Raw genomic sequence first — 26713 nt, 5'->3', positions numbered from 1 at the left:
TTCAAATGATTCTAGTCGCTTCTCTTCACTTTGTCGTAATGCCCATGTTTCTGCCCCATGCAATGCTACACTCCACAAAAAGCATTTCACTAGTCTCTTCCTTAGTTATTTCTCCAGAGGTCCGCAGAAGATGCTCCTTTTTCTATTAAAAGCTTCCTTTGCCCACGCTATTCCCCTTTTGACTTCTTGGCAGCAGCTCATGTTACTGCTTATAGTACACGCCAAGTATTTGAAGCTATCCAGAAAAAATACTTTTATTTCAGGATTTCACTAACAAAAATGCAAAAAAAAAAAAATAAATAAATAATAAAATAAAATACAAACAATGAATTCTTTATATATCAGTACCTTTCGTTTAGAGTGAATTTAAATCACATTTTCGAAAATGCCTCTCTGAATGTCAAGGCAACGATTCGCACGGGTGTGAACCGAACGTGTAGCATTTCGCAGGTTCACACGTTTGTTTCTTATTGTCGCAGCGGCATCCAGAATGCGTTGAAGCAATCTTCTCGTGTTTGTAGCTAACCTGATACACGATGTCTTTCATCTACCCCTAGATACAACAACGTTGTTATGGCAACAAACGTGCCTAGCGCTCCATTCACTATGACGCGTTTCGAAAATGTGTTGTGACTCCATAATTATGAATGTGATCCCATTCATTTATGTATATTTTTAGTTCAAAATAACCTCAGGAATCACCTCCATAAACCGGGGCAGAACTTCGTAAATCACCCTGTATAGTTAGAACTAGTGAGAGAGATTTTGAGTTCAATATCCCATGCATACCTTATCAGAAACATTCAGAATTGTTATCGTGGTCACATCTGTTGTCAAGGATCGATAATAGAAAAAAAGACGGATCTGAACACAGAATATTGCTTTTATTTTCATTCACAGATAAAGTGATAATTATATGACATGCAGTCAGCGTACTACATAGATATTATTATTGGCTATACTATCTCATTAGGTGAAAGGCGAACTTAGAATTTTTCTGTAGTAATGTTACGAGAGGTCTGAGATTTATCTGGGAAATCTCAGATCTCGAGTGATATTTGTTAGGACTATTTCGTGAATAAAATAAAAAATGTAAGTAATATATCCCTAAAATTCGATCATAAATGTTAATAATTGTATATTAACGAATGCTTAACCTATTCAGACATTGTGAAGTCGAAATACTCGTAGATGAATATCGATTACTGCAATAAAGAAATTCGATGTTATTATTCAGTAATGCCAATTGCGAAAAGCGAAATACAGGTTTAACAATGTTAATTATATGTACTGCACTTTTCTCTTATTATTATAACGTAAATATATTTTTATTATCTGCTGAAATCATAATTTAATTTAACAGTAACAGTGGGGACAGTTATATACCAATGCTTATTTATTCACAGCGAGACATGTTGCTACACAGTGAAGCCATCTCTGTATAGATACGCCTAATTAAAACACGAATTTTATTACGCCATACGAAAGGCAGTTTGATCAAAGACCTTATTATTACTATGCAAGGTCTTTGGGTTTGATATGCGATGTTGTTACATAAATTTGAACATCTGACTTTCTATTAATTGTTTCATTTCATTCACAAAATACAAATTTTATAGACTATAATTATAGGTTAAATTACCTGTGGGAGCAGGACCAATGTCAGCTGTGTCTCATTTCGACCGTTACTTACAATGTGTGCTACACGAAAGCATTTTTATAGCTCGACAAACGCATTCTCGCTGTAGTGTGTAACGGAACTAAAGCTGCATCTACACAGTTCAATATTCCAATCGCTTATGCGTGCAATCTGGGAAGAATATTGAAAGACTCAAGTTTAAGAGGTACGTTCAATTAAGATGCAAAAGTGTCTACATGGTGCGCCGTTTTGAACGTCGTCTTCACTGCGTAAATATCTTGCATTCATTGCTTTAAATTTGAAAGGAAAGTTTAACCGTGTAGTTGCATCTTAATGTATTCATGATCATAAATTTATGGGGAAACAGTTGGCGACAACGACTAAACAAAAGAACGACCATACGACAAATTGATAGCGATAAATCTAGCTGCAAAAATTATCGAAAAGTGTAACTGTGATTGGTTGGAATTCAAAATTTCATTACACTTCATTGGTCGAAAATGGAATGACGTCATATGAACGAAATAGTCACTCTAAAATAAATCGCGCTCGGAAGAGACTGAACCCGTGGTATTTCGATTCAGAGACTTATAAGGTAACCACTACACTACTGAGGACAAAAATACGATATAATTAACGGTGAACTTCACACCCATAGATACATATTACTGTACTCCATAAAAATTAAAAAAAGTAATATTAAACGGCTCAAGCAATATTATGATTTACCGAAAGTGACTAATATTAAATTATATATAGGTCTAAGTTTGAGACTTCTGACTTATTGTTTCTAAAGACATCCTCGTATCCTCGTGATAAATTACGAACTAAGCATCGGTCGTCCATTTGCTGTGGAATTCAGTAAGTGTGTCGAAATCACACACAGAAGTGCCACATTCCGAATTTGGACCGCTGATTCCAAACAAGACAGAAGCTCGGCTGCTGATCGACCTCCGCTGGATACGAGGATTGAGAAATCCTGTAACTTTAATTTGAATACGCCTACATCCACCGCTCGGCTGCGTTAGGAGTACCGCTGAAAACGTTTCGTGTATAAATCAAGGTATATGAAGTGTAATGAAGGCAGTATAAATATTGTATTTAGTGGACTGTTTCATGTGACATGACAATTATTAATTAAGAGAATTGAAGAATGTAATATTTTTATTTTATTTTATTAGGTTATTTTACGACGCTTTATCAACATCTCAGGTTATTTAGCGTCTGAATGAGATGAAGGTGATAATGCCGATGAAATGAATCCGGAGTCCAACATCGAAAGTTACCCAGCATTTGCCCGTATTGGGTTGAGGGAAAACCCCGGAAAAAACCTCAACCAGGTAACTTGCCCCAACCGGCAATCGAACCCGGGCCACCTGGTTTCGCGGCTAGACGCTCTAACCGTTACTCCACAGGTGTGGACAAGGATGTTCTATGTTTGTTGTTATTTAATTTAGAAGAATGTTCTGTGTTTGTTGTTACTTAATTTAGAAGAATGTTCTGTGTTTGTTGTTATTTAATTTAGAAGAATTTTCTGTGTTTGTTGTTACTTAATTTAGAAGAATGTTCTATGTGTGTTGTTATTTAATTTAGAAGAATGTTCTGTGTTTGTTGTTATTTAATATAGAAGAATGTTCTGGGTTTGTTGTTATTTAATTTAGAAGAATGTTCTGTGTTTGTTGTTATTTAATTTAGAAGAATGTTCTGTGTTTGTTGTTACTTAATTTAGAAGAATGTTCTGTGTTTGTTGTTACTTAATTTAGAAGAATGTTCTGTGTTTGTTGTTACTTAATTTAGAAGAATGTTCTGTGTTTGTTGTTATTTAATTTAGAAGAATGTTCTGTGTTTGTTGTTACTTAATTTAGGAGAATGTTCCTTGTTTGTTGTTACTTAATTTAGAAGAATGTTCTGTGTTTGTTGTTATTTAATTTAGAAGAATGTTCTGTGTTTATTGTTATTTAATTTAGAAGAACGTTCTGTGTTTGTTGTTACTTAATTTAGAAGAATGTTCTGTGTTTGTTGTTACTTAATTTAGAAGAATGTTCTGTGTTTGTTATTACTTAATTTAGAAGAATGTTCTGTGTTTCTTGTTACTTAATTTAGAAGAATGTTCTGTGTTTGTTGTTACTTAATTTAGAAGAATGTTCTGTGTTTGTTGTTACTTAATTTAGAAGAATATTCTGTGTTTGTTATTACTTAATTTAGAAGAATATTCTGTGTTTGTTGTTACTTAATTTAGAAGAATGTTTTGTGTTTGTTGTTACTTAATTTAGAAGAATGTTCTGTTTTTTTTGTTACTTAATTTAGAAGAATGTTCTGTGTTTGTTGTTACTTAATTTAGAAGAATGTTCTGTTTTTTTGTTACTTAATTTAGAAGAATATTCTGTGTTTGTTATTACTTAATTTAGAAGAATGTTCTGTGTTTGTTGTTACTTAATTTAGAAGAATGTTCTGTGTTTGTTGTTACTTAATTTAGAAGAATGTTCTGTGTTTGTTGTTACTTAATTTAGAAGAATGTTCTGTGTTGTTATTTCATTCGCAGTTAAATAAAAGTTACGTTCATGTCTGAAAAATAGCACAAGGTTGAAACAAACTTTGAGTACCGAGTGTTTTATCTGAGTACGACGTCTGAACATTACGTGCAAAGGCACTCTTCCTTCAAGAGTTGTTACAGTGTCACAATCCCAAACGCTTCTGGCGTGTGTTTTCTCTGAAGGAAATAATGACTTATTCTTGTAAAATGGGCATCAATATTGCGCTGTTTATGACCTTGTAAGCCGCTAAAGTTATGTGAACTCGATGTAATAACTTTGACTGGAATGCTACTTGGAACAATAAAAACGTGTGTGGCCTGCTGTGTATAGCCTGGTCATGATGTATGCCTTTGTCAGTTTGAATAATATTGATCATTTTACAGCCGCTAACTATTGAAAATATACGAAGTTTTTAAGTGTAGATAACTTCGCAAGTATTGTAATATATTATGTGTACATTTTTAAAGATGTAATTATTATTTATTTACTAATATTTAATGTGCTGTACAACAGCCAGGGGCCAATAACAGTTCAGAACATGACAATGCCATTACAAGAGCGTAATAATGATATAAATTACAAAAAAGTACATAGGAATAATTATTATTAAAGTAATGGCAATTTAAAATATGACAACAGAAAGTGAAAGATGAAATCTTATAAATGAATATAATACAAATGATAAAAAAGATAACGAGAATAATAATATTATACATTATCTAAACAAAATACATAAATAATAACAACTGACATAAAACTCCAAAAGTATATACTACTCATTAAATAGATCCAAGTTCAATCCATGCAAATTAGCATATTTTATACATCTGCAGACCGGATAGAGAGAGATTTAGAATTTCTATTATAAGAAAAATTATGAAATCTTAAACCCTTAGCAGGAATACGAAGACTGATATTGCTTAAGAAGGATTCACAATCAATATCACTCTTAATGACTTTACAAAAAAATAATCAAGATCTTGACGTCCGACAAATAAAGTACAGCAATTAAAATATTTGCAGGTAATCTCATATATACAATCATCAGAACTAGGTAAAAATCTATAAGAACAAAAATAAATAAATTTGAACCTTTCGCCTTCAGTCCACTCCTTTCTATTTACACCAACTTCAATACGACAGTCAACTAGGACCCCTTACACCTTTCTGACCTTTTTGATTTTTTGATGATTTTAAAGTTTGATATGTAATATTTTCATGAGACTTTCTGTTAAAATATGCACATTTAACCTAAGAGTCTTATTGTTAAACAAGCATTCACCTTTGGGTCATTATACAGTTTATTGATCCAATATAATAACTCGTTTGCGATCTCTAGCTGTCATGAATGATTATAATATGACATTAAATATGCATATTTATCATACAACTACCTTTTGTTGCTATATTTTTAGTGTACCTTTTTAGAAAATGTTTCTAGTGTATTTATAAACTTCCATTAATTGTTTGTAGAATTTCAGTATGTATTATGCAATTATGTACAGATATCTTTATAGTCTGAAGATGCCCAAAATGACTGAAAACTTTCACAAGTAAAATATTAAAATGTGTTAACAAACATACTTCTGGGTTAACATTAAAATAAGTCAAGACGGAAACAAAACTAAAATTATATTATATCTTCATTAGAAATAAATACATTTTCTATGGATATTCTCCAATTTAGCCGAGTCAGTGGAAGTAATGGAGTTCTATAATAGGTATTATTCAAACTTGGATCTAACCAATGTATAGTATAAAATTAATAGACACATAGGAGTAGAAAAAGAATAAGTTATAGATCTAACTAGCCCAAGCATTCTTAATGAATGGGTATAAATATATTGCACATGATCAAGGAAATATTGTTTAGAATCAAGTAAGACACCAAGATCTCTAATACAATCTTTCCTAGTAATTATGACATTATTAAGAGGATAATTAAATTTTAGGGAAGTAGTTTTCCGTAAGAAGAAAATGACAAACGTTTTGGATTGATTAATTTTCGTTCCATTGTCAACAGACCATAGTGCAATTGAATTAATGTCCTTTTGAAGAGTTTGAAAATCAGCCAAACTATTAATTTTACGAAAGATTTTGAGGTTATCCGCAAATAAAAGGCAGCTAGAATTTATTATTTTACTTATGTTATTTATAAATAATAATTAAATATTATTATTGTTATTATTATTATTATTATTATTACTTACTTACTGGATTTTAAGGAACCCGGAGGTTCATTGCCGCCCTCACATAAGCCCGCCATAGGTCATTCCCTGAGCAATATTAATCCAGTCTCTATCATCATATCCCACCTCCCTCAAATCCATTTTAACATTATCTTGCCATCTACGTCTCGGCCTCCCCAAAGGTCTTTTTCCCTCCGGCGTCTCAACTAACACTCTATATGCATTTCTAGATTCGCCCATACGTACTACACGCCCTGCCCATCTCAAACGTCTGGATTTAATGTTCCTAATTATGTCAGATGAAGAAAACAATGCATGCAGTTCTATGGTGTGCAACTTTCTCCATTCTCCTGTAACTTCATCCCTCTTAGCCCCAAATATTTTACTAAGAATCTTATTCTCAAACACCCTTAACCTATGTTCCTCTCTCAAAGTGAGAGTCCAAGTTTCACAACCATAAAGAACAACCGGTAATATAACTGTTTTATTAATTCTAACTTTCAGATTTTTTGACAGTAGACTGGATGATAAGAGCTTCTCAACCGAATAATAACAGGCATTTCCCATATTTATTCTGTGTTTAATTTCCTCCCGAGTATCATTTATATTTGTTACTGTTGCTCCCAGATATTTGAATTTTTCCACCTCTTCAAAGGATAGTAGTAGTAGTAATAATAATAATAATAATAATAATAATAATAATAATAATAATACTTACTTACTTACAAATGGCTTTTAAGGAACCCGAAGGTTCATTGCCGCCCTCACATAAGCCCGCCAGCGGTCCCTATCCTGTGCAAGATTAATCCAGTCTCTATCATCATACCCCACCTCCCTCAAATCCATTTTAATATTATCCTCCCATCTACGTCTCGGCCTCCCTAAAGGTCTTTTTCCCTCCGGTCTCCCAACTAACACTCTATATGCATTTCTGGATTCGCCCATACGTGCTACATGCCCTGCCCATCTCAAACGTCTGGATTTAATGTTCCTAATTATGTCAGGTGAAGAATACAATGCGTGCAGTTCTGCGTTGTGTAACTTTCTCCATTCTCCTGTAACTTCATCCCGCTTAGCTCCAAATATTTTCCTAAGCACTTTATAATAATAATAATAATAATAATAATAATAATAATAATAATAATAATAATAATAATAATAATAATAATTATTATTATTATTAGTATTATTATTATTATTATTATTATTATTATTATTATTGTTATTGATTTAGTATTAATCGTAACTAAACAATTACTATTTCATTTTACTACTTAATTAAAAAAAATTTCTTCCAACAGTGAAAAGTCGTAAAGGTAATACACATTAGGCTATTGAACTTACTTCGCTGTATGAAATATTTGCGACACTTCCATGCTAAAAAGAGATCTTTACTTCCAGTCGCTCTTTATTTTGATGTTATTTTATTATTCGTTATTGTAGGGATTCATTGAAATTCTTACAGGATCCAGTTGAGGAGAAGAGAGATAATTATTTCAATGAAAGACGGGAAGCAAGTCGTACACATAGGAATAAAAAGAGAGGTTACTTGAAGGAAAAACTGAATGAGGTAGAAACAAATAGTAAGAATAAACACATTCGAGATTTATATAAGGGTATAAAGGAATTTAAGAACGGGTATCAGCCAAGGGTAAACGTGATCAAGGATGAGAATGGTGACTTGCTTGCAGACTCTCCATCAATCCTAAACAGATGGAAAAACTATTTTGCGCAACTACTAAATGTACATAGGCCAAATAGAAATGATCGGGACGAAATTGAAATACAAACTGCTGAGCTATTTATACCGGAAACTACGCTTTCAGAAGTCGAAATTGCGATAGAAGATCTGAAAAAGTACAAGTCTCCAGGTATCGATCAAATTCCAGCAGAATTAATACAAGAGGGTGGAAGTGCATTATATAGCGAATAAACTTGTATTTGCTATTTGGGGAAAGGAAATTGTACCAGAACAATGGAAGGAGTCCATAATTGTACCTATTTTTAAAAATGGGGACAAAACCAACTGTGGTAACTTTCGAGGAATATCACTTTTGTTGACGTCGTACAAAATTTTGTCCAATATTCTTTTGAGAATATTAACTCCGTACGTAGATGAAATTATTGGGAATCATCAGTGCGGTTTTCGGCTTAATAGATCGACTATTGATCAGATTTTTTGTATTCGACAGATAATGGAGAAAAAATGGGAGTATAAGGGTCCAGTACATCAGTTATTCATAGATTTCAAAAAGGCATATGACTCGGTTAAGAGGGAAGTATTATATGATATTCTTATTGAATTTGGTATCCCAAGAAACTAGTTCGATTAATTAAAATGTGTCTCAGTGAAACATACAGCAGAGTCCGTATAGGTCAGTTTCTGATGCTTTTCCAATTCACTGCGGGCTAAAGCAGGGAGATGCACTATCACCTTTACTTTTTAACTTCGCTCTAGAATATGCCATTAGGAAAGTTCAGGATAACAGGCAGGGTTTGGTATTGAACGGGTTACATCAGCTTCATGTCTATGCAGATGACGTGAATATGTTAGGAGAAAATCCACAAACGATTAGGGAAAACACGGAAATTTTACTTGAAGCAAGTAAAGCGATCGGTTTGGAAGTAAATCCCGAAAAGACAAAGTATATGATTATGTCTCGTGACCAGAATATTGTACGAAATGGAAATATAAAAATTGGAGATTTATCCTTCGAAGAGGTGGAAAAATTCAAATATCTTGGAGCAACAGTAACAAATATAAATGATACTCGGGAGGAAATTAAACGCAGAATAAATATGGGAAATGCGTGTTATTATTCGGTTGAGAAGCTCTTATCATCCAGTCTGCTGTCGAAAAATCTGAAAGATAGAATTTATAAAACAGTTATATTACCGGTTCTTCTGTATGGTTGTGAAACTTGGACTCTCACTCTGAGAGAGGAACACAGGTTAAGGGTGTTTGAGAATAAGGTGCTTAGGAAAATATTTGGGGCTAAGCGGGATGAAGTTACAGGAGAATGGAGAAAGTTACACAACACAGAACTGCACGCATTGTATTCTTCACCTAACATAATTAGGAACTTAAAACCCAGACGTTTGAGATGGGCAGGGCATGTAGCACGTATGGGCGAATCCAGAAATGCATATAGAGTGTTAGTTGGGAGACCGGAGGGAAAAAGACCTTTAGGGAGGCCGAGACGTAGATGGGAGGATACTATTAAAATGGATTTGAGGGAGGTGGGGTGTGATGATAGAGACTGGATTAATATTGCACAGGATAGGGACCGATGGCGGGCTTATGTGAGGGCGGCAATGAACCTTCGGGTTCCTTAAAAGCCATTTGTAAGTAAGTAAGTTTATTATTCGTTATAAGGCGTGGCTAGCGATGAAATTAGAGATAGTTATGTTCAGCGTTCATGAACTGAAACACGTTACGCTTTTAATTGCAATTCTCGGAAATATGTTAAAACACATACTGCTGTATTCATCTGCAGGGAAGAGCACAGAAGTACATACAGTATCTGTCCGTATGGTTATTTTCCATATTTATGATGTCTGCTGCGATAGTAGCTATACTATACTCGTTATTGCTACTTTTTATGCTGACTGTACTGAAAGCTGCAGTTGTTGTACCCAATCCGGCTCTCTTTTGATCTCGTGTTTTAGTATCTGCTTTAGGGGACATTTTTAAGAATCTTAATCTCGTTACCCGGGTGAGAAACGAGTGTCGTGTGAAACTCCATGAGCTTGCTGTCAATAAATTTCTTACTTTTAAACGCTGACAAGCTTGAATACTGAAAAAGTTGCCACTAGTCGCGTCCATATTTGGTTGCTACTGACAACAGTCACGTTTCCCACGGGAAGCTGTTTTTCAACTGTTTTATGGTTGTAATAAAGCGTGTTGCGCGAAGAGGTTTCGCTAGCTGAGACGAACTTAGATAATTTGCCAAATTTGTAACTTGCTTCCCCCGCGGACGCAAGCTGTCCTCTTATTTAGGCTGTTGCAATGAAGAGCTAGGACTAGCCTCCAGAAGTTCAGAGTTCTATTGAATTCTTAATACTAGGTTTAAATGTTTTACTTGAGTTTTCTCTCCTTATGTTGGTTTGACATACGTACTACAGGGACATCATTTTAGTTTTACTAACATTTTTAATATTAACCTGGCTATACCTCTGGATCAACGCCGTTTCCTACCACCTACCGCGACTGGAGTTCGATGATACTGGCGTAATATACAAACAAAAAATTCACTAGGTATAGGAGGGAAGAAAAGTAGTTCATCCATTTACGTAAACTAGGAAATATCGCGATTTTGAGTTTGATAATTTTCATTAGGTTTTTGTTTAATCAAAATACAGTACTGTATTAACAATGAGCGTTTTTACTCACGAACTGAGCTGTCCATGTGGACGTATTCATTATGCAGTGTATATTATACAGTCTACAGCACATTAGCGTACAATACAGAGAATGAAGTTAAATTGAAAAATAATCATAATATAGATATTTAAACACATTTTTTCAAAATAGTGGCCGTTCATTTCGATACAGGCTTCAGTTCTAATGTGCATATTATCGCATTATAGACTATTGTACCTAATCCCAATTACTAGTTTCGTCCTTCGTACTAGTAACTCATGTTGAAATAATTCTGTACCTACTCTATAAAAGAGTGCCTTACGTACTGTAAATTCAATCTTCACTTCTGCCTGATCCGAAAAGATAAAATTACTCAGACATATTATCTACTGTTCGTCCAAGTGGTTATGTCGTAGGGTCGTAGAAAGGGAGGAAATCACGTGACAGTTAATTACTTAACGAGGCCCTTTTACTTAAGTTATTTTAAACAGTCGTATAATATTACGTAGAAGTCCAATTCCTAACAAAAATTAATGTTCTCAGAATAGACAGCCCAGCCACTACATGGCGAATAGAAGCAGGTGGGGGAAACCGGGATACGACGTAGGCAAATGGACGACAATACCTGTGCGAAAATGATTCAATATTGAAAACTCTTTCGTCACTGGAAAACGCGAACATATTTTTGGAACATACTGTTTACTATGACCGTAAGGCTACTATGAGTGTATATGCGGTCTTGGATCTGTGTGGAGGACGGTTGAACTTCGTTAGTAGAAGGGGTGGGAGTGAAGTACATTCAAAAACTCAGGTACAATAAAAATTGAAGTAAAAATAAAATTATGTCCCTGTACTTGTACACTACTCGTTTTGTATCGTTTTCCGTCTTACTCTAGCCACTCTTCGAAACCGACATCAAACACTTCTTGCTATCCCTCATCATAGAACGTCTTTGTACTCATCCTCCTACACTGTAGAAATACCTCGTCTCTGGAATTCGTTATCTAATGTCGTCAGAGACTGTCGGACTTTATCACAATTCAAAATTAAATTGGAAAATTTTATAGATAAATACAATATAATATTTGTTTACTCAGTCAAATGACAAATCAATGTAAAATAATCACATATTATATGGTCATTAAGTTTTATACACATAAATTACATATTTCAAACGTTTTCGCCCATTCAGGCATCTTCAGGCATAATTATACAATATCTCAATATCAAACTGTATAGTCATTACATGAACTGTTTAAAATTAATGATGTGCAACATCTCCATAATTAAAAATCTAATAATACAGGTCATAAAATGAAAATAATATTAAAATTAGAAACAACGTAGTGTTATGATTTAAACTTCATAATATTCTGTGAAACTCTTGTCAGTAGAGTCCAATGATTGATGGGTTATATCTGAAATATATAAATATGAAATAGAAGTGGCAAGTTATCAAATTTAAAAGTACGATTGGAATGGATAATTTAAGTACCCACGTCGTTTGAACGTGGCAACTGTATAGGTCACTATGAAACATCCTATATTTGAGGTAGTTATCTGTAATGAAATAATAAATCAAAATTTTGAAGAATTAATTGACAATCTGAACAATTTTCATCATGCTCTCTAAGTGGAAAATTTTGTTTTAGTTAATGTATTTAGGTATTGCTAGAAGTATTGATTTGTGTTTTTTTCTTTTTCTTTTTAATCTAGATTAAAATTGGAAGTTTCTTGTTTATGTTAGTTAATTAGTTAGGATACAATTAATTATGATACTTAGTCATTCATTTAAAGTTTGTGTGACTGCAATCTATGTATATTTTTGTGTGGCTTTACTTTGTTTATAGTGTTTTTTTCTGTTTATTTCTATTATTGTATTTGTATTTCTGGTGTTGTGGAAGAGAAGGCCTGATGGCCTTAGCTACACCAGAATAAATAAATAAATAAATACATAAATAGATAAATAAATAAATAAATAAATAAATAAGTAAATAAATAAATATATATATAAATAAATAAATAAATAAATAAATATAAGAATAGTGAACACCATTGTATTGTTGTAAGTCAATTTTTAATAAGTCATTAATATATATTAAAAATAGAATAGGGCCTAGAACTGTGCCTTGGGGAACACCTAAATTAATAATTGAAGGTTCACTTTAATAAATGTCAATAATTAATGCGAATGTAATTTTGAAATAATCATTTAAAGATCTGTCACATATTGCATTAAAGCGTTAATTTGAAGTGGATTTGACAGCTGCAAATAATTTTAGTTCTGGTGTGATCTTACGGTATTTGTCCTATTTCGCTGCTCTTAAGAAGGAAATCGTCTCTAAATAAACAGATAAACAATCCGACTCGCCCCTTTCAATGACACTCTCAGACGTTATCTGTATGAAGTGTGATGGACATGGGCAGATAATTTGTATCAGATATCGGAACCAATTATGAAAACTTGATGTGAAGAGGTGACAGTTTGATGTGGAGTGCTGTCATGTCCGATGACGAGAAGAAGACGAGGAGTTCCTAGAAAATCAAGCTTCACCGAGATTTCCTGTCTCCAGTTTCCGAGTTAACTTTCTGCTTTTCTTCTCGGTACTGCCGAACTTCCGTACTTTCTTGTGAAACTGTCAGCCTTTGTTGATCAGAGTACAGTAGCTTTTTTTTATGACTTTCCAGGACTTATTTTTCTGTGGAATGGCTCTTCTTTGAAAATGTTACAATCCCATTCTCTTCCATCCTTAAAATGTGTGCTGTCAATTCATTTCTTCAGTTTATGTCCAACTCTGTACGTCACATTATATTTTTATTTGTTGGCTCATTTCAAATCAAGTCACACACACAATTTTTTAATGTTTTTTATTCCATAACTTTTAAAAGTATCTACTGTATGGCGTGAGGTGTTGTTTTTAATACGCCATTGAAAATAGATATACGTAATTATTATTCTGCAAATTCTATCTTTTGGTTCTTGATAGAAATCTTTTTTTCTCCAGTATTCAGATATTCTTAATTTTTTAGCTTTATTTCACCATAGTGTTCCCTTAAGAAAAAGGAATTAAAGTTTTCTCGTACTTTGATGCAGAGTCGTGTCTCTCGCCACCCCAATATTTCAAAGATGTTATGTTTTATTTAACGACGCTCGCAACTGCATAGGTTATATCAGCGTCGCCGAATGTGCCGGAATTTTGTCCCGCATTTCTTTTATATGCCAGTAAATCTACTGACAAGAGCCTGTCGCATTTAAGCACACTTAAATGCCATCGACCTGATCCGGGATCGAACCCGCAACCTTGGGCATAGAAGGCCAGCGCTATACCAACTCGCCAACCAGTCGACTATTTCAAAGAAATCGACGCTTATGCTCCATACTTTACTAATGAGCGCATTACGAATAAAATGTCAAAGGCAATTGTCTAAAATACAAGGTGATTCACGAGAATTTACCGTCACTTACAGAGATTATTTCCGAAGACATTCTGGGGGGTGGGGGGGAAATTATCATATAAACATGTGTCCTAATCTCAATATTTTCAGAGTTAACACTAATTTGAAGTTGTTAGTAAAATAGGTACCTTTTTTTTTCTTCAGTTTTAAGGGTAAAAAATATTACAAACACAAAATAAACTATTGAGAAGTATAATTTTTTAATTGGCTAGTGTTCGAAAGCCAAAAATGTGTTGTTAATTGCTTTGTGCAGATTTTGTTTTTCAGTTTTTAACTAAAAATAACACCATTCTTACGTACTTATCACAAAAATTGTTACAAATCATACGACTTTAGGAACTTGATTCTTTATAGTTTAATTATCCATCCTAATGTACAGTCTTGAAGAATTTACAAGAGTGGCGTGATTTGTAACAATTATTGTGATAAATGCGTAAGAAAATGTAATTTTGTAGTTAAAAATCGAAAAAAAAATCAAGTACGAACAACTATGGAATTCACAACTCATTTTTAGCTTCAGAATACTAGCTAATTAAAGAAATTATATTTCTGAATAGTACATTCTTTATCTGTAACATTCTTTTACCATTAAAACTGAAGATTAGTGATATTTTGCAAACGATTTCAAATTAGTGTAATTTTGAAGATATTGAGATTAGGAAAAATGTTTATATGACTTTTTTTTGCTCAGAATGTCTTCGGAAATAAGCTCCGTAAGTAACGGTAAATCCTCGTGAATCACCCTGTATATCAAAAGTGCACAAAGCAAGTAAACATAGACATATAATATACGAATAAAATTAGTAACGAGAGATTTCCTAGTTTATATGACAATCGAAGTTGAGTGTGCACTCACTATGCGTGGAATAATCGGCCGCGGTTTCAAGAGTGGATTGTGAAATATGAAAGAATCTTCAATCACATATTGGCTTTCTTCATTAGCTATCTGGTAGAAGAGAACATTTACGCTACTGCATTTCCTGCAGAATAAACACAATCGCGTATAGTTCACATTAATTCTGAATGAGTGAGTTTACAAAGATCTTCCTATTCATTCTTTATGATTTCTAAATTATTGAAGATAATTGAAAGATAAGTGTGTAGGCCTGTAACGAACATCCTCACGCGGTATGTGAATCGACAGACATTATTCCTGCTCGAATTTCCAGAATTACGAAAGAAGGAATTCTTCACATGTTGCATTCGAGGAGGAGGGAGTTAATTGGAGAGACAAAGCCCGGGTACGATTTTCGCAAATTGTCCAGCAGTTTATCGTTCAACGACCTGCCGCTGTGCGGCGTGGGAGCCGTTACGCAGTCGAGAAAAAATAATGGATTCCATGTAACAAACATACTATGAGTACTTTGTCATTATTTTATTTACTGTACATTTTCTGTTAAAATTTTAGTTAATTTTTAGATAAACATGTATTGGTAATAAAATACAGCTTCTGCCAAAAATTTAAGGACACAACTTCAAAAGAAATATTTCACTTTTGTCTTTAAACTGATGTCAAAACCCGTAATGTTTATACAGAGACAAAAATTTCTGCGTTTGGTTTTGTTTAACACACTCAATTATCGGGATTTATAGAATAGTCACTATACACACTCTAGCTTTATGTCGTTATATTACTCAGCTTTTAGAAATTTCAGACTACACAGGAAACAATCTGTGAACAGCAGTGCATGTCCAAATCAAGCTTTCAGGTATAACTCCCTGTAAAGTTGATTTGGATAATTTCGAGGGAAAAATTGTTCCGGGGCCGGGCATCGAAACCGAGACCTTTGGTTAAAAGTACCAACGCTCTACCAACTGAACTACCAGGGAATTCCACCAGACACCGATCCAATTTTTCCCTCTATATCCACAGACTCAAAGTGGGCTGACAACCGTCAAGCAACCAACACGTCTAACCAAAGGTCCCGGGTTCGATGCCCGGCCCCGGAACAATTTTTCCCTCGATATTATTATTATTTAAGTCACACAGAGTTAGTGTGCACTCGATGTTGGTTGCTTGACGGTTGTCAGCCCACTTTGAGGTCTGTGGATATAGAGGTGGTAGAGTTCCCGGGTAGCTCAGTTGGTAGAGCGTTGGTACGTTTAACCAAAGGTGCCGGGTTCGATGCCCGGCCCCAGAAAAATGTTTCCCTCGAAATTATTCAGCAGTTCATGTATTCAAACATTATGAAAATGTACGCATTTCACAGTCCAGTTCCTTTGGGGCTATTCCATATGAAATTGATCAGTAAAAGCCTCGCATTTTTTTAATACTCTAATTTTTCCCCTATTTATACAAGGTGCTTAGGACAGTGCATTTTCACAAATATACTGTCGAAAGTCAAACGGTTTTCGTATTGTTGAGCGACAAATTTAGCGTATTTTATAAAAACAAACCTTTTTCAGTGCTCAGAATTCTGGAACCATTTACTGCAGAACATTGAACTGGAGCTTATTTTGAAGCTGACATTTGGTAGGTTATGTTAAGAAGTAATCCTTATTTTTATTGTATACAGAGAGACAGATAATCTGACTTTACTTACTTTTAGGCTTTTTGCCAATTTGTAAAATTGTAAAAAAATATTGAGAAAAAACCTTGCATTATTAGGGCCTAAGAGGGATTCGGTATTGTTTGCTTAGTGGCTCGGCAATAAGTTTCGAGGGTATTAAATAGATTATTATCACACGCCTAGACTTGAACGGTGCAGTACCGCACGCACTGGCCGAGAGCTGAAGATAAGCGAGAGTTGGGCGTCATTTTACTCCTGTGTTATGAAAACTTGTGATAAAGCTAGTCCAGCTATGCGCTACCAGACGAAACATTACGTGTTTTTGTCTCCTGGCCTTGCTTGCCTAGGCTAGCTCCCGCCTCACAGTCAGCTGGTTAGTTCACGCGCGTACTATTTATTTTCTTTATTTGATATTTTCAATACTTTCTTATCAAGGTGCCATCAGTAAAAAAATATGTATTTAATTGTACTTTGAATGCGGAATCTAACTATATATTTTTAAAATATTTTTTCCTCGGCAAAGGCGTCTTAATGAGGAAAAAATCTAAATTTCTCCATTTCCATAAAAAGTAAGAAAATCTGTTTACATGTCAATATAAACTTTAATTTCTCAGCATCAAAATAACCATGATTTTGATCATTGGGTGAAAAGGTTTCGGAGCTACAACAGTTTAAAGTTGCATATTTCATGAAAAATACGATAAATTTAAATATTTTAAATTTAAACACTATGAAGTTCTGATGCCTCAAACTTTGCAAAAAGCATTGTATCACAGTTGTCTACGTACAAAAAAAAGTTTCATTGTATTTAGAAATTGTAAGGTCAATTTTCTCTATATTTCGGTCGATTTGAGATGGAATAGCTCTTTGGCATGTTGAGAATGATATCGCCACTTTTTGTTGCACTGTTTTCAGAAGACATACAATTAAACCTATACAAACACTTAATTTTTATCACATTTAAAATAAATGAAATGAATAGACCACTATTAAGTTTCTTTATCTACGAAAGTAAATAAAATAAGATGATAATAAATAAGTAAACAAATAACTAAAGAGGTAATTGTCTGAAGCTGTCTCATATACGCATCACAAAGACAGTCCATATTAGGAGCACACATTGTTTCACTTACACCGAGTTTAGGCGTCGTGATTCAATAACAGACCATGATGCCCGGACCCATGAAGTCAATGCGTGGGTCCCTTGGCACGACCGACGATGGAGAACCATTGGCACTCTTAGTTGGACTGCCACCAACGACTTGGATTCCAATGATTTCTTATTATTATAAGGTTACTTATAGCTCGGCAGTGCAAACATAAAGTATAGTTGCATTTAAAAGTGTCTAGAAACCTCTGCCCACATCTAAATAAGTAACAGACTCAATTGGTGCGTATGCTAATAGCGCCCACTGCCGCTGACGTGACAGGATTGAAGTTAAGCTCAGCTCTGTGGTGATTTTAATACGCCGCTGAAAGAACGACTTTGACAGATCCTAGGGGCGTAGATAGCGAAAGTTTCAGGTTGTAGGGTGTTACAAGCTACAATAAAATACCAGTATATCTATACAAAATACTAGGGATATCTGAAATTACTTCGCTATAGTGAAATTTCGTTATATCGAAATACATTATTTTTCTAAAGAAAAAACATACTTGTTCATTTACCTCTAATTACGCCTTAAATACTTCATATTTTGTATATAGGTCTGAAATAGTAATATGCGTTACAAGAGCGGTATATTGAAGTTTTCATGTTCGAGGAAAAGTTTGAAAAAGCGAAACATAGTTGAGCTTTTTTTAATTTTCGAGAATTGAAAGAAAACATACCGCTCGTGTATCGTACATTATTTTGTGCGAAGATCGTTTATTATATACCTGAAAGAGGAATTTCTAATTAGTTGCAATGAAATCTCCATCTTGGTTTCTGTTCAATGACGGCAAATTTGTAAAACAAAAATACCTATCTTCAACATTGTTGCTTTAAAATGTTTTCTGTGTTTACTATACTCCAGCAGGCCGTGATATACGTATGTATTTTTTCCCCCAGTCTAAGATGAGTCTGGAATCTTGTTGATTTTTTCACGGCTTCCTTAATGTTAGTTGCGTCACGAATGCAGTAACTTTAGTGGAGTTGTAGAGTTTACTTAATTTTTGCAAATATTTAAAAACAATAATTAACAGTGCAATTTAGGTGAAATTGCAGTCGTAAGTTTCCAATTTATAATTATTACTATATTGAACGTCTCTAAAAATAATATGTTAAAAGCCTAAAGCAGTAAAATTAATATGTCACTTAAGCGGTAAGAAGAGGGAAATTGTTATGTGTGTTAGGTTGGGAATACTGAATGTGGAATTTTAGACTTTCCCCGGATCGGGTTTGTGCGGAAACCAAGCAAATACGCAGGATCTCGCACAAAGTATTCTTAAATAAAACGAAAGACTCAACTTGCATTATATTATAAAAGAAGTTTAAAGGAAGACATAGGAAAAGTACAAAATTAAAATTTTATTAAGCTCTTTGTAGGGCAAGAGATGCCATGTTGTTTGGGAAGCCATATTATGAAATTTGCGATCTGTGATTGGAGATGTCATGTTGCGAGATTAGGGACTTGTGATTGGTAAAAGAAAACTAAATGGGAAGAGCAAGGGAACAACTGCATGTAAAAACTAACACATTATTCGCAGACATCTGTCAAATATGTTCTCACATGCTAACGAATTGTATCCTATATTTAAAATATTTTTCGTTAAAAAACAGATTTTATTTTCGGCAAGGAAGCAAGAGTTTTATTTCTGTATACTGACTTTTCTTTTCGTAAAAACAAAATTAGTTAAACTGAAGTATTTTAACATTAAATTAGCCCACAGTATATGGGAGTATGGCAGGAGACAGAAAATAGTTTTGTGCGAGATCGTGCGTATTTGCTTGTTTTCCGCACAGAACCAATACGCAGTAAGTGTGAAATACCACATTCAGTATTCCCAACGTTACACACATAACAATTTCCCTCTTCTTACCGCTTAAGCGCGACATTCATTTTACTGCTTTAGGCTTTTAACATATTATTTTTAGAGACGTTTAACATAGTAATAATTATAAATTGAAAACTTACCACTACAATTTCACCTAAATTGCAATGTTAATTATTGTTTTTAAATATTTGCAAAAATTAAGTAAAGTCTACTACTCCACGAAACTTATTGCATTCCTGATACAAGTAACATTAAGGAAGCCGTGAAAAAATCAACAAGATTCCTGATGCCGATGTTATTACTGCAATATGTTATATAAGTAATATTGTTAAAATATTAAAATGAAAAATAAATCATTACATAACCTTACCGTTTGTTTTAAGTTCGCATTTATAGACTGGGGGGAAAAAAAGACAGACGTATATCACGGCCTGCTGGAGTATAGTAAACACAGAAAACATTTTATAGGAACAATGTTGAAGAAAGATATTTTGGTTTTCCGAAGTTGGCGTCATTAAACAGAAACCAACATGGAGATTTCATTGCAACTAATTAGAAATTCGTCTTTCAGGTATCTAATAAACGATCTTCGCACAAAATAATGTACGGTACACGAGCGGTATGTTTGTTTTCATGTTCTCGGAAATTAAAAAAGCTCAACTACGTTTCGCTTTTTCAATCTTTTCCTCGACCATGAAAACGTCAACATACCGCTCTTGTAACGTATATTACTATTGTGGAGGACTAGTCCATAATTGTTCAATTTCGCCTTGGATACGATATATCTAATATAGCCCATTATACATTTGCTGGCCTAAAAAGAACTTTTATAGACCCTAGAGCCCAAAAAATATGCCATTCGTTTATTTATGGCTACTTATATTTATTTAATTGGAAACAACTTATCTTCAGCTTATTTGACTTTATAACAACTTCAGAAGGAATTTCGGTTTCAACAGATCCCGACACCATTTCCAACATAACAACACATTGTTTATTAAATTCAGAGACTGGTAACTTAACAACAAATAATATCATGCATGGCCTTCCTCAACGAATAATTGTTATCCTACGTATTCTTTTTTTTTTTTTTTTTAGTATACACAATCCCTAGATACCAAAACAAAACACGCTAAACAAGACATACCGTACAAACACAAAGCGAATTTCTAACTTAAACACATAGGATACTAAACAGGGTAATCCGTTTGGGTATGGATAAAATGAAATCACCTTAAAACATTTACTACTGAACTTTATTTCTTCAAACTTTGTGCATACAACACTGAAAGATGGGAGATTCCTCAGAGCTCAACATGACCCCCATTGCGCACCCTGCATAACTCATAACCGTGATGCAATTCAGCCCATGTCCGTTGTAACATAAGAGGGGTGATTTGTTGAAAAGCTTGAGTAATTTTTACTCTCAGATCATCAATGTTCCTGGGTTTCTATGAATAGACAATTTCTTTAATAAAACTCTACACGAAGAAGTCAGGAGGGGTTAATTCTGGGGAGTTTGGGGACCAAGCCAAGAGATAGCTGCTTCTCGTACTGGGTTTCGTCTGCGACCTCCTGCATGTTTTTTTAACACAGAACCTGTTTCTACAAATGTTCGATACCACAACATTATGGAATCGTATTTAGATATATTACGCACACCATACTCACGTCGAAATTCCCTTTGAGCTCTTTTAACACTCTCAAATTTAGCATACCTAGAACACATTGTGCCCGCTGTTGATTAGTAGTAGCCATTTTAATCATCTACGATTTTCATTTGTCCTTTCAGATTATGCATTGTTGATTGTCATATATGAAAACTCCCATCTTTTAATCATAATATAACCAACAAGAAATTTTTCCTACTATCATAATAGCTTTATAATAATAAATTAATATCATTCATACCCAAACGGATCTGCTGTATATCAGCTTGGCTATTCATATGTTATAAAATGGCAAAATAGGCTATAAGAAAGAACAATCACTAAGATTTCCATTGTCGGAAATGAAGTTTTTGGTAACTGCCACTAGATGGAAGTACAGCTGCAAACTATTAAGGCCCATTCACAATGAAAATTAAACATAACCGTGACATAAACACAGAAGTTTGCGCCCAGGCTACAAAATGGGATCATTCACAATGATTCACATAAGCATTGACATAAATATTACCGTTAGAAGTTAACATGAAAGTTTGCAAACTCCAAACTTTCATGCTTATGCTTACGTGGTTTGCAAACAGAACACAATCGTGGAGCGCTGAAGTATACGACAGAATATGAGGAAATGGCGTCGTTGTTATGTTTCCATGGTTACTAAGTATGTTTGCTGTTATGTTTATGTTCCCATCGTGAATGATGGTATGACTTCTTGATTTTACTGTAACGTTAAGTTAACGCTTACGTTATGTTTAATTTTCATTGTGAATGAGCCTTTACTCTGTGGTGCAATTCCATTAGCCTTGTAACGTGATTTCTTTTGCAATCGCTAGATGGCAGCATAACGAAATTAATAAAACTTATCTTGAAAGTGTTTTAGGCTTAGCAATCTCTTATATGTGATCAGAGATATTACTAACAACAACAAAAATATGAAGCTAATAAGCCTAGACATAGGCATAATATTTCGTACGTCTTACGTAGCTGTTACTTTTTGGCAACAATGCGACGATCTGTCAGAGCCGTTCTTCTGGCGATCTGATCATAGTTAATTGCCATACTTCTCTCTCTTTAGCTAAGTGCGTTACTGGCCGAGAGATTTGAACAGTGGTTCCATCCAGCGAATAACTGAATAACTAAGTGAAGTACGCGGACTTCCTCTTCACTTCCATTCGTGGCAGAGTGGATAGCATTGCTGTTTCGTATTTGTGATGACGTTACTGAATGAATGAACTAATAGCTACAACTGGTAAAACAATGGAATTCGTTCCTATTCATACTGACCACGCGTCCGTTTTGAGGCTATCGCTGCCACCACAAGGCCGGTTACAAGATTGAATTGACCTATATTTTGTGGTTTGTCCCAGCAACTCACACTTTCTCGAGAGTCTATTAAAATAGTGAAGGCAGTCGCATTAATAAATTACCTAGCAACACATAGTCTTGCAACTTTTACAGGAATAATATTATATTTTCTGTCTAAATTTCAATAATTTGGATGACACATGGTAGCGTAGTGGTTAAGACGCTTCGCTACGAAGTCGAAGGTTGCGGGTTCGATTCCCAATGGGGTAAGGATTTCCAATTGACTCAATCTCTTTGGCTGAAACATGGCCATAGGGTTGACTCAGCCTCAAAAAGTTTAAGTGCTGTATACTTTTCAGGATATGACATAATATTAGAAGAATCGCAGAACATACAACATAAAAAAGTCTTCCTTGAAAAGATATGTAATAGGCTAAAAACTGTCTTCTCACAACATCCTTTGAGGTAAAAGTAACTTATAGCCTATCTCCACAAGTCTAGTTGCAACCTTAGGATGTCTTCTAAGCAACGAGAACTACCAGTTCTTTCTGGCATTTTGTTTTTTTTTCTAAAGAAATTCTCTAGTATTACTGTTGTCTAGAATGGCGATATAATAATGATAATAATAATAATAATAATAATAATAATAATAATAATAATAATACTTACTTACAAATGGCTTTTAAGGAACCCGAAGGTTCATTGCCGCCCTCACATACGCCTGCCATCGGTCCGTATCCTGTGCAAGATTAATCCACTCTCTATCGTCATATTCCACCTCCCTCAAATCCATTTTAATATTATCTTCCCATCTACATTTCGGCCTCCCCAAAGGTCTTTTTCCCTCCGGTCTCCCAATTAACACTCTATATGCATTTCTGGATTCGCCCATACGTGCTACATGCCCTGCCCATCTCAAACGTCTGGATTTAATGTTCCTAATTATGTCAGGTGAAGAATACAATGCGTGCAGTTCTGCGTTGTGTAACTTTCTCCATTCTCCTGTAACTTCATCCCTCTTAGCCCCAAATCTTTTCCTAAGCACCTTATTCTCAAACGCCCTTATTCTCTGTTCGTCTCTCAAAGTGAGAGTCCAAGTTTCACAACCATAAAGAACAACCGATAATATAACTGTTTTATAAATTCTAACTTTCAGATTTTTTGACAGCAGACTAGGTGACAAAAGCTTTTCAACCGAAAAGTTAAAGTATATAATGATGTCTTCGTGACCAGAATATGTACGAAACGGAAATATAAAAATTATAAATTTTTCCTTTGAAAAGGTGGAAAAATTCAAATATCTTGGAGCAACAGTAACAAATATAAACGATACTCTGAGGAAATTAAACGCAGAATAAATATGAGAAATGCCTGTTATTGGGCTGAGAAGCTTCTGTCATCCAATCTGCTCTCAAAAAAGCTGAAAGTTAGAATTTATAAAGCAGTTCTGTATGGTTGTGAAACTCACTCTCACTTTGAGAGAGGAACAGAGATTAAGGGTGTTTGAGAATAAGGTGCTTTTGGGGTTAAGAGGAATGAAGTTACAGGAAAATGGAGAAAGTTACACAACGCCCAACTGCACGCATTGTAGTCTTCATCTGATATAATAATTAGGAACATTAAATCCAGACGTTTGAGATGGGCAGGGTATGTAGCACGTATGGGCGAAACCAGAAATGCATATAGAGTGTTAGTTGGAAGGCCGGAGGGAAAAGGACCTTTGGGGAGGCCGAGATGTAGATAGGAGGATAATATTGGATTTGAGGGAGGTGGGATATGGTGATAGGGAATGGATTAATGTTGCTCAGGATAGAGACCAATGGCGGGCTTATGTGAGGGCACCAATGAACCTCCGGGTTCCTTAAAAGCCATAAGTAAGTAATCAATATACAGTTCGTAATAATGAACTTACCCGAAAGTTTGTCTATTCCATAATTCTTAATATGGGCTTTGTTTAAATGTCGTATAATATTGAAATGCCGAGTAGAAATAAATTGGATGGGACACAGTAAACAAACAATTATTTCGTATTCTTCAACAACAAAATAATGATATTCCCATTTCCTTTGGAAGTAGTATTTCTTCACGGGTTTAGATTTTGCAATGTTCCAGCTCTCTTCGAACTACAGTACGCGTATTGTATACCTGCCGGATGAATGTTGATATAGCTGAACGCAACTAGAACGCCATGACCACACTGGAAGAAAAGGTGGGTGGGGTAGAAGGGGGTAAGAAGGCAGTCGCTGTCAGGAGCTAGCGTTCTGCCGGTCTGGTCTAACGTAAGGTGGTGTTCGAATATGCGACCATGGATTACGTGTAGATGATTTCCATGCTCTCACCACGCTACTCTATTGGTAATGTAACCAATAATTGTGCTGCCACTATTTAATGTCTTATTCTGTTTGCAAATGTAATATATAAATATTCCAATGCAATAATAATGTTCACTTATACAAATCATATCCAATGTCTTTCTCATTAAAAAAAACAGACACCGCCACTGCACGGAATCTCTGCTCTGTTGCCACACTCTCGGTTATTCGGGGCAAAGCGAGCCAGCTAGGGAGATGCACAATGCAAACAGTGTTGCCAATTGAGCGGTTTTCCCGCTAGATCTAGCGTTTTTCTGTGTTAGTTTATCGGATAAAATTTATGAAATTTGTATTGCTGATACAGAGATTTAGCGGGTATTTTTAACACTCACAGCGGCAAAATAATCTAATTTTACATTGACAATATAGCAATTTAGCGGTTTCTGCACGGTCTCATAGCGGATTTTTAAGAATCGAGTTGGCAACACTGAGTGCAAATCAGTTGATGACCGCTGGATATGCGGAACTGGATGAAACTGATTGTTGTCAAACATGAGCCATCAGGACAAACACAAGCTTGCTATGTACTCACTTTTCCAGGTCGTTGGCTCGAATGATGGACTGTCCTAGCCTGGCAAGCATCTCCAGCACGTATTCGGAATCAGGCTCAGAGTCTTGCTCCGAAACGAAGTTATTCCTGTGGCTGGAACAAAAACAAATGAGGGCTGCAGTTAAATCTGTAGCGATAGTTCAAAGCTGAAAATTCATTGTCATCAACTTTCGAGAATTGAGCCATCTTGACCTTTCTGTTCTAACTCTTGTTATGATTTTTAACTAGCACGGGACGTTCCAGGTGGCAGAACTCCCTGACCGTGGAGTCAGTTTATTACAACGCTACGTTTAATAAACATAGCACAGGACAAACACAATACAAGAGGGAGGGAATGCTGTAAATTATATTGTATATGTAGAGAGTATAAAAATTTTAACTTTAATAGAAATTCTTAAACTGTGGTCCGAGGGTTAATAATCAGCAGGGAAAGGATTTATATGTAAATACATATTTACTTATAAAGCTAATATAATTTATATTTTGCATTATCTTTATGTTTCACAATGTGTAGGGTTGAAAAATCCTACTTTTATTTTCCATATTTTTCCATATTTTAGAGTTTAGTACATATTTTCGTTAATTTCCATATATTTTCCATATTTCATATAAAACAGTCCATATTATATTAGGTTTAACAATAAAACAAAACAAAATTCCATTAACTTTTAAAAATACATTTCAACAATAGAGATTTAAACACATGTTCAGTAATCCCTTTAACATCAGAGTTATTTGAAAATTAGCAGTCCTATCAACAATGGGAAAGTAAGTTACAAAACTGTATTAATTTAATTTAAAATTTTTAACAGACTTCAGTTGTGCAGCTCAACAGTTAAATGCCAGTCAGAGTACACATAGGTTCAGTTTTGTAAATCATACTATAAAGACGGTAAATATGCCAAAAGTACGTCATTCAGTCAATTTAAAATCAAAACTAACAAGTTACATTTCAGAATTTAAAGAAGATGGTTTATCAACTGACAATAAAATATTATTTTGTAATTTGTGTCAGTGTGCAGTATCATCTACACAAAAGTTCCTGGTGCAACAACACATTACAACTAGTAAACATCAGGCCAACAAACAACTAAATTCCAAGCAGAGACAATTGTTTTTAACACAACCAACAACATCGAATGTAAGATCTGAGTT

General features: G+C 34.5%; 1 protein-coding gene across 2 annotated transcripts in view; it reads right to left on the bottom strand.

Moving 5' to 3' along the window:
- Dh31 (diuretic hormone class 2) overlaps positions 1–26713 on the bottom strand; it is a 718880-nt gene that overhangs the window by 187281 nt on the left and 504886 nt on the right. For both annotated transcript variants that reach the window (XM_069840508.1, XM_069840509.1), the window contains exon 3: positions 25541–25651. In XM_069840508.1, the coding sequence (XP_069696609.1) occupies positions 25541–25651 (111 nt within the window). The remainder of the gene's footprint in view (positions 1–25540; positions 25652–26713) is intronic.

This window comes from Periplaneta americana, chromosome 11 (assembly GCF_040183065.1).
Source record: "Periplaneta americana isolate PAMFEO1 chromosome 11, P.americana_PAMFEO1_priV1, whole genome shotgun sequence".
NCBI classification, from domain to species: domain Eukaryota; kingdom Metazoa; phylum Arthropoda; class Insecta; order Blattodea; family Blattidae; genus Periplaneta; species Periplaneta americana.
This window is presented reverse-complemented; position numbering and strand designations above follow the sequence as displayed.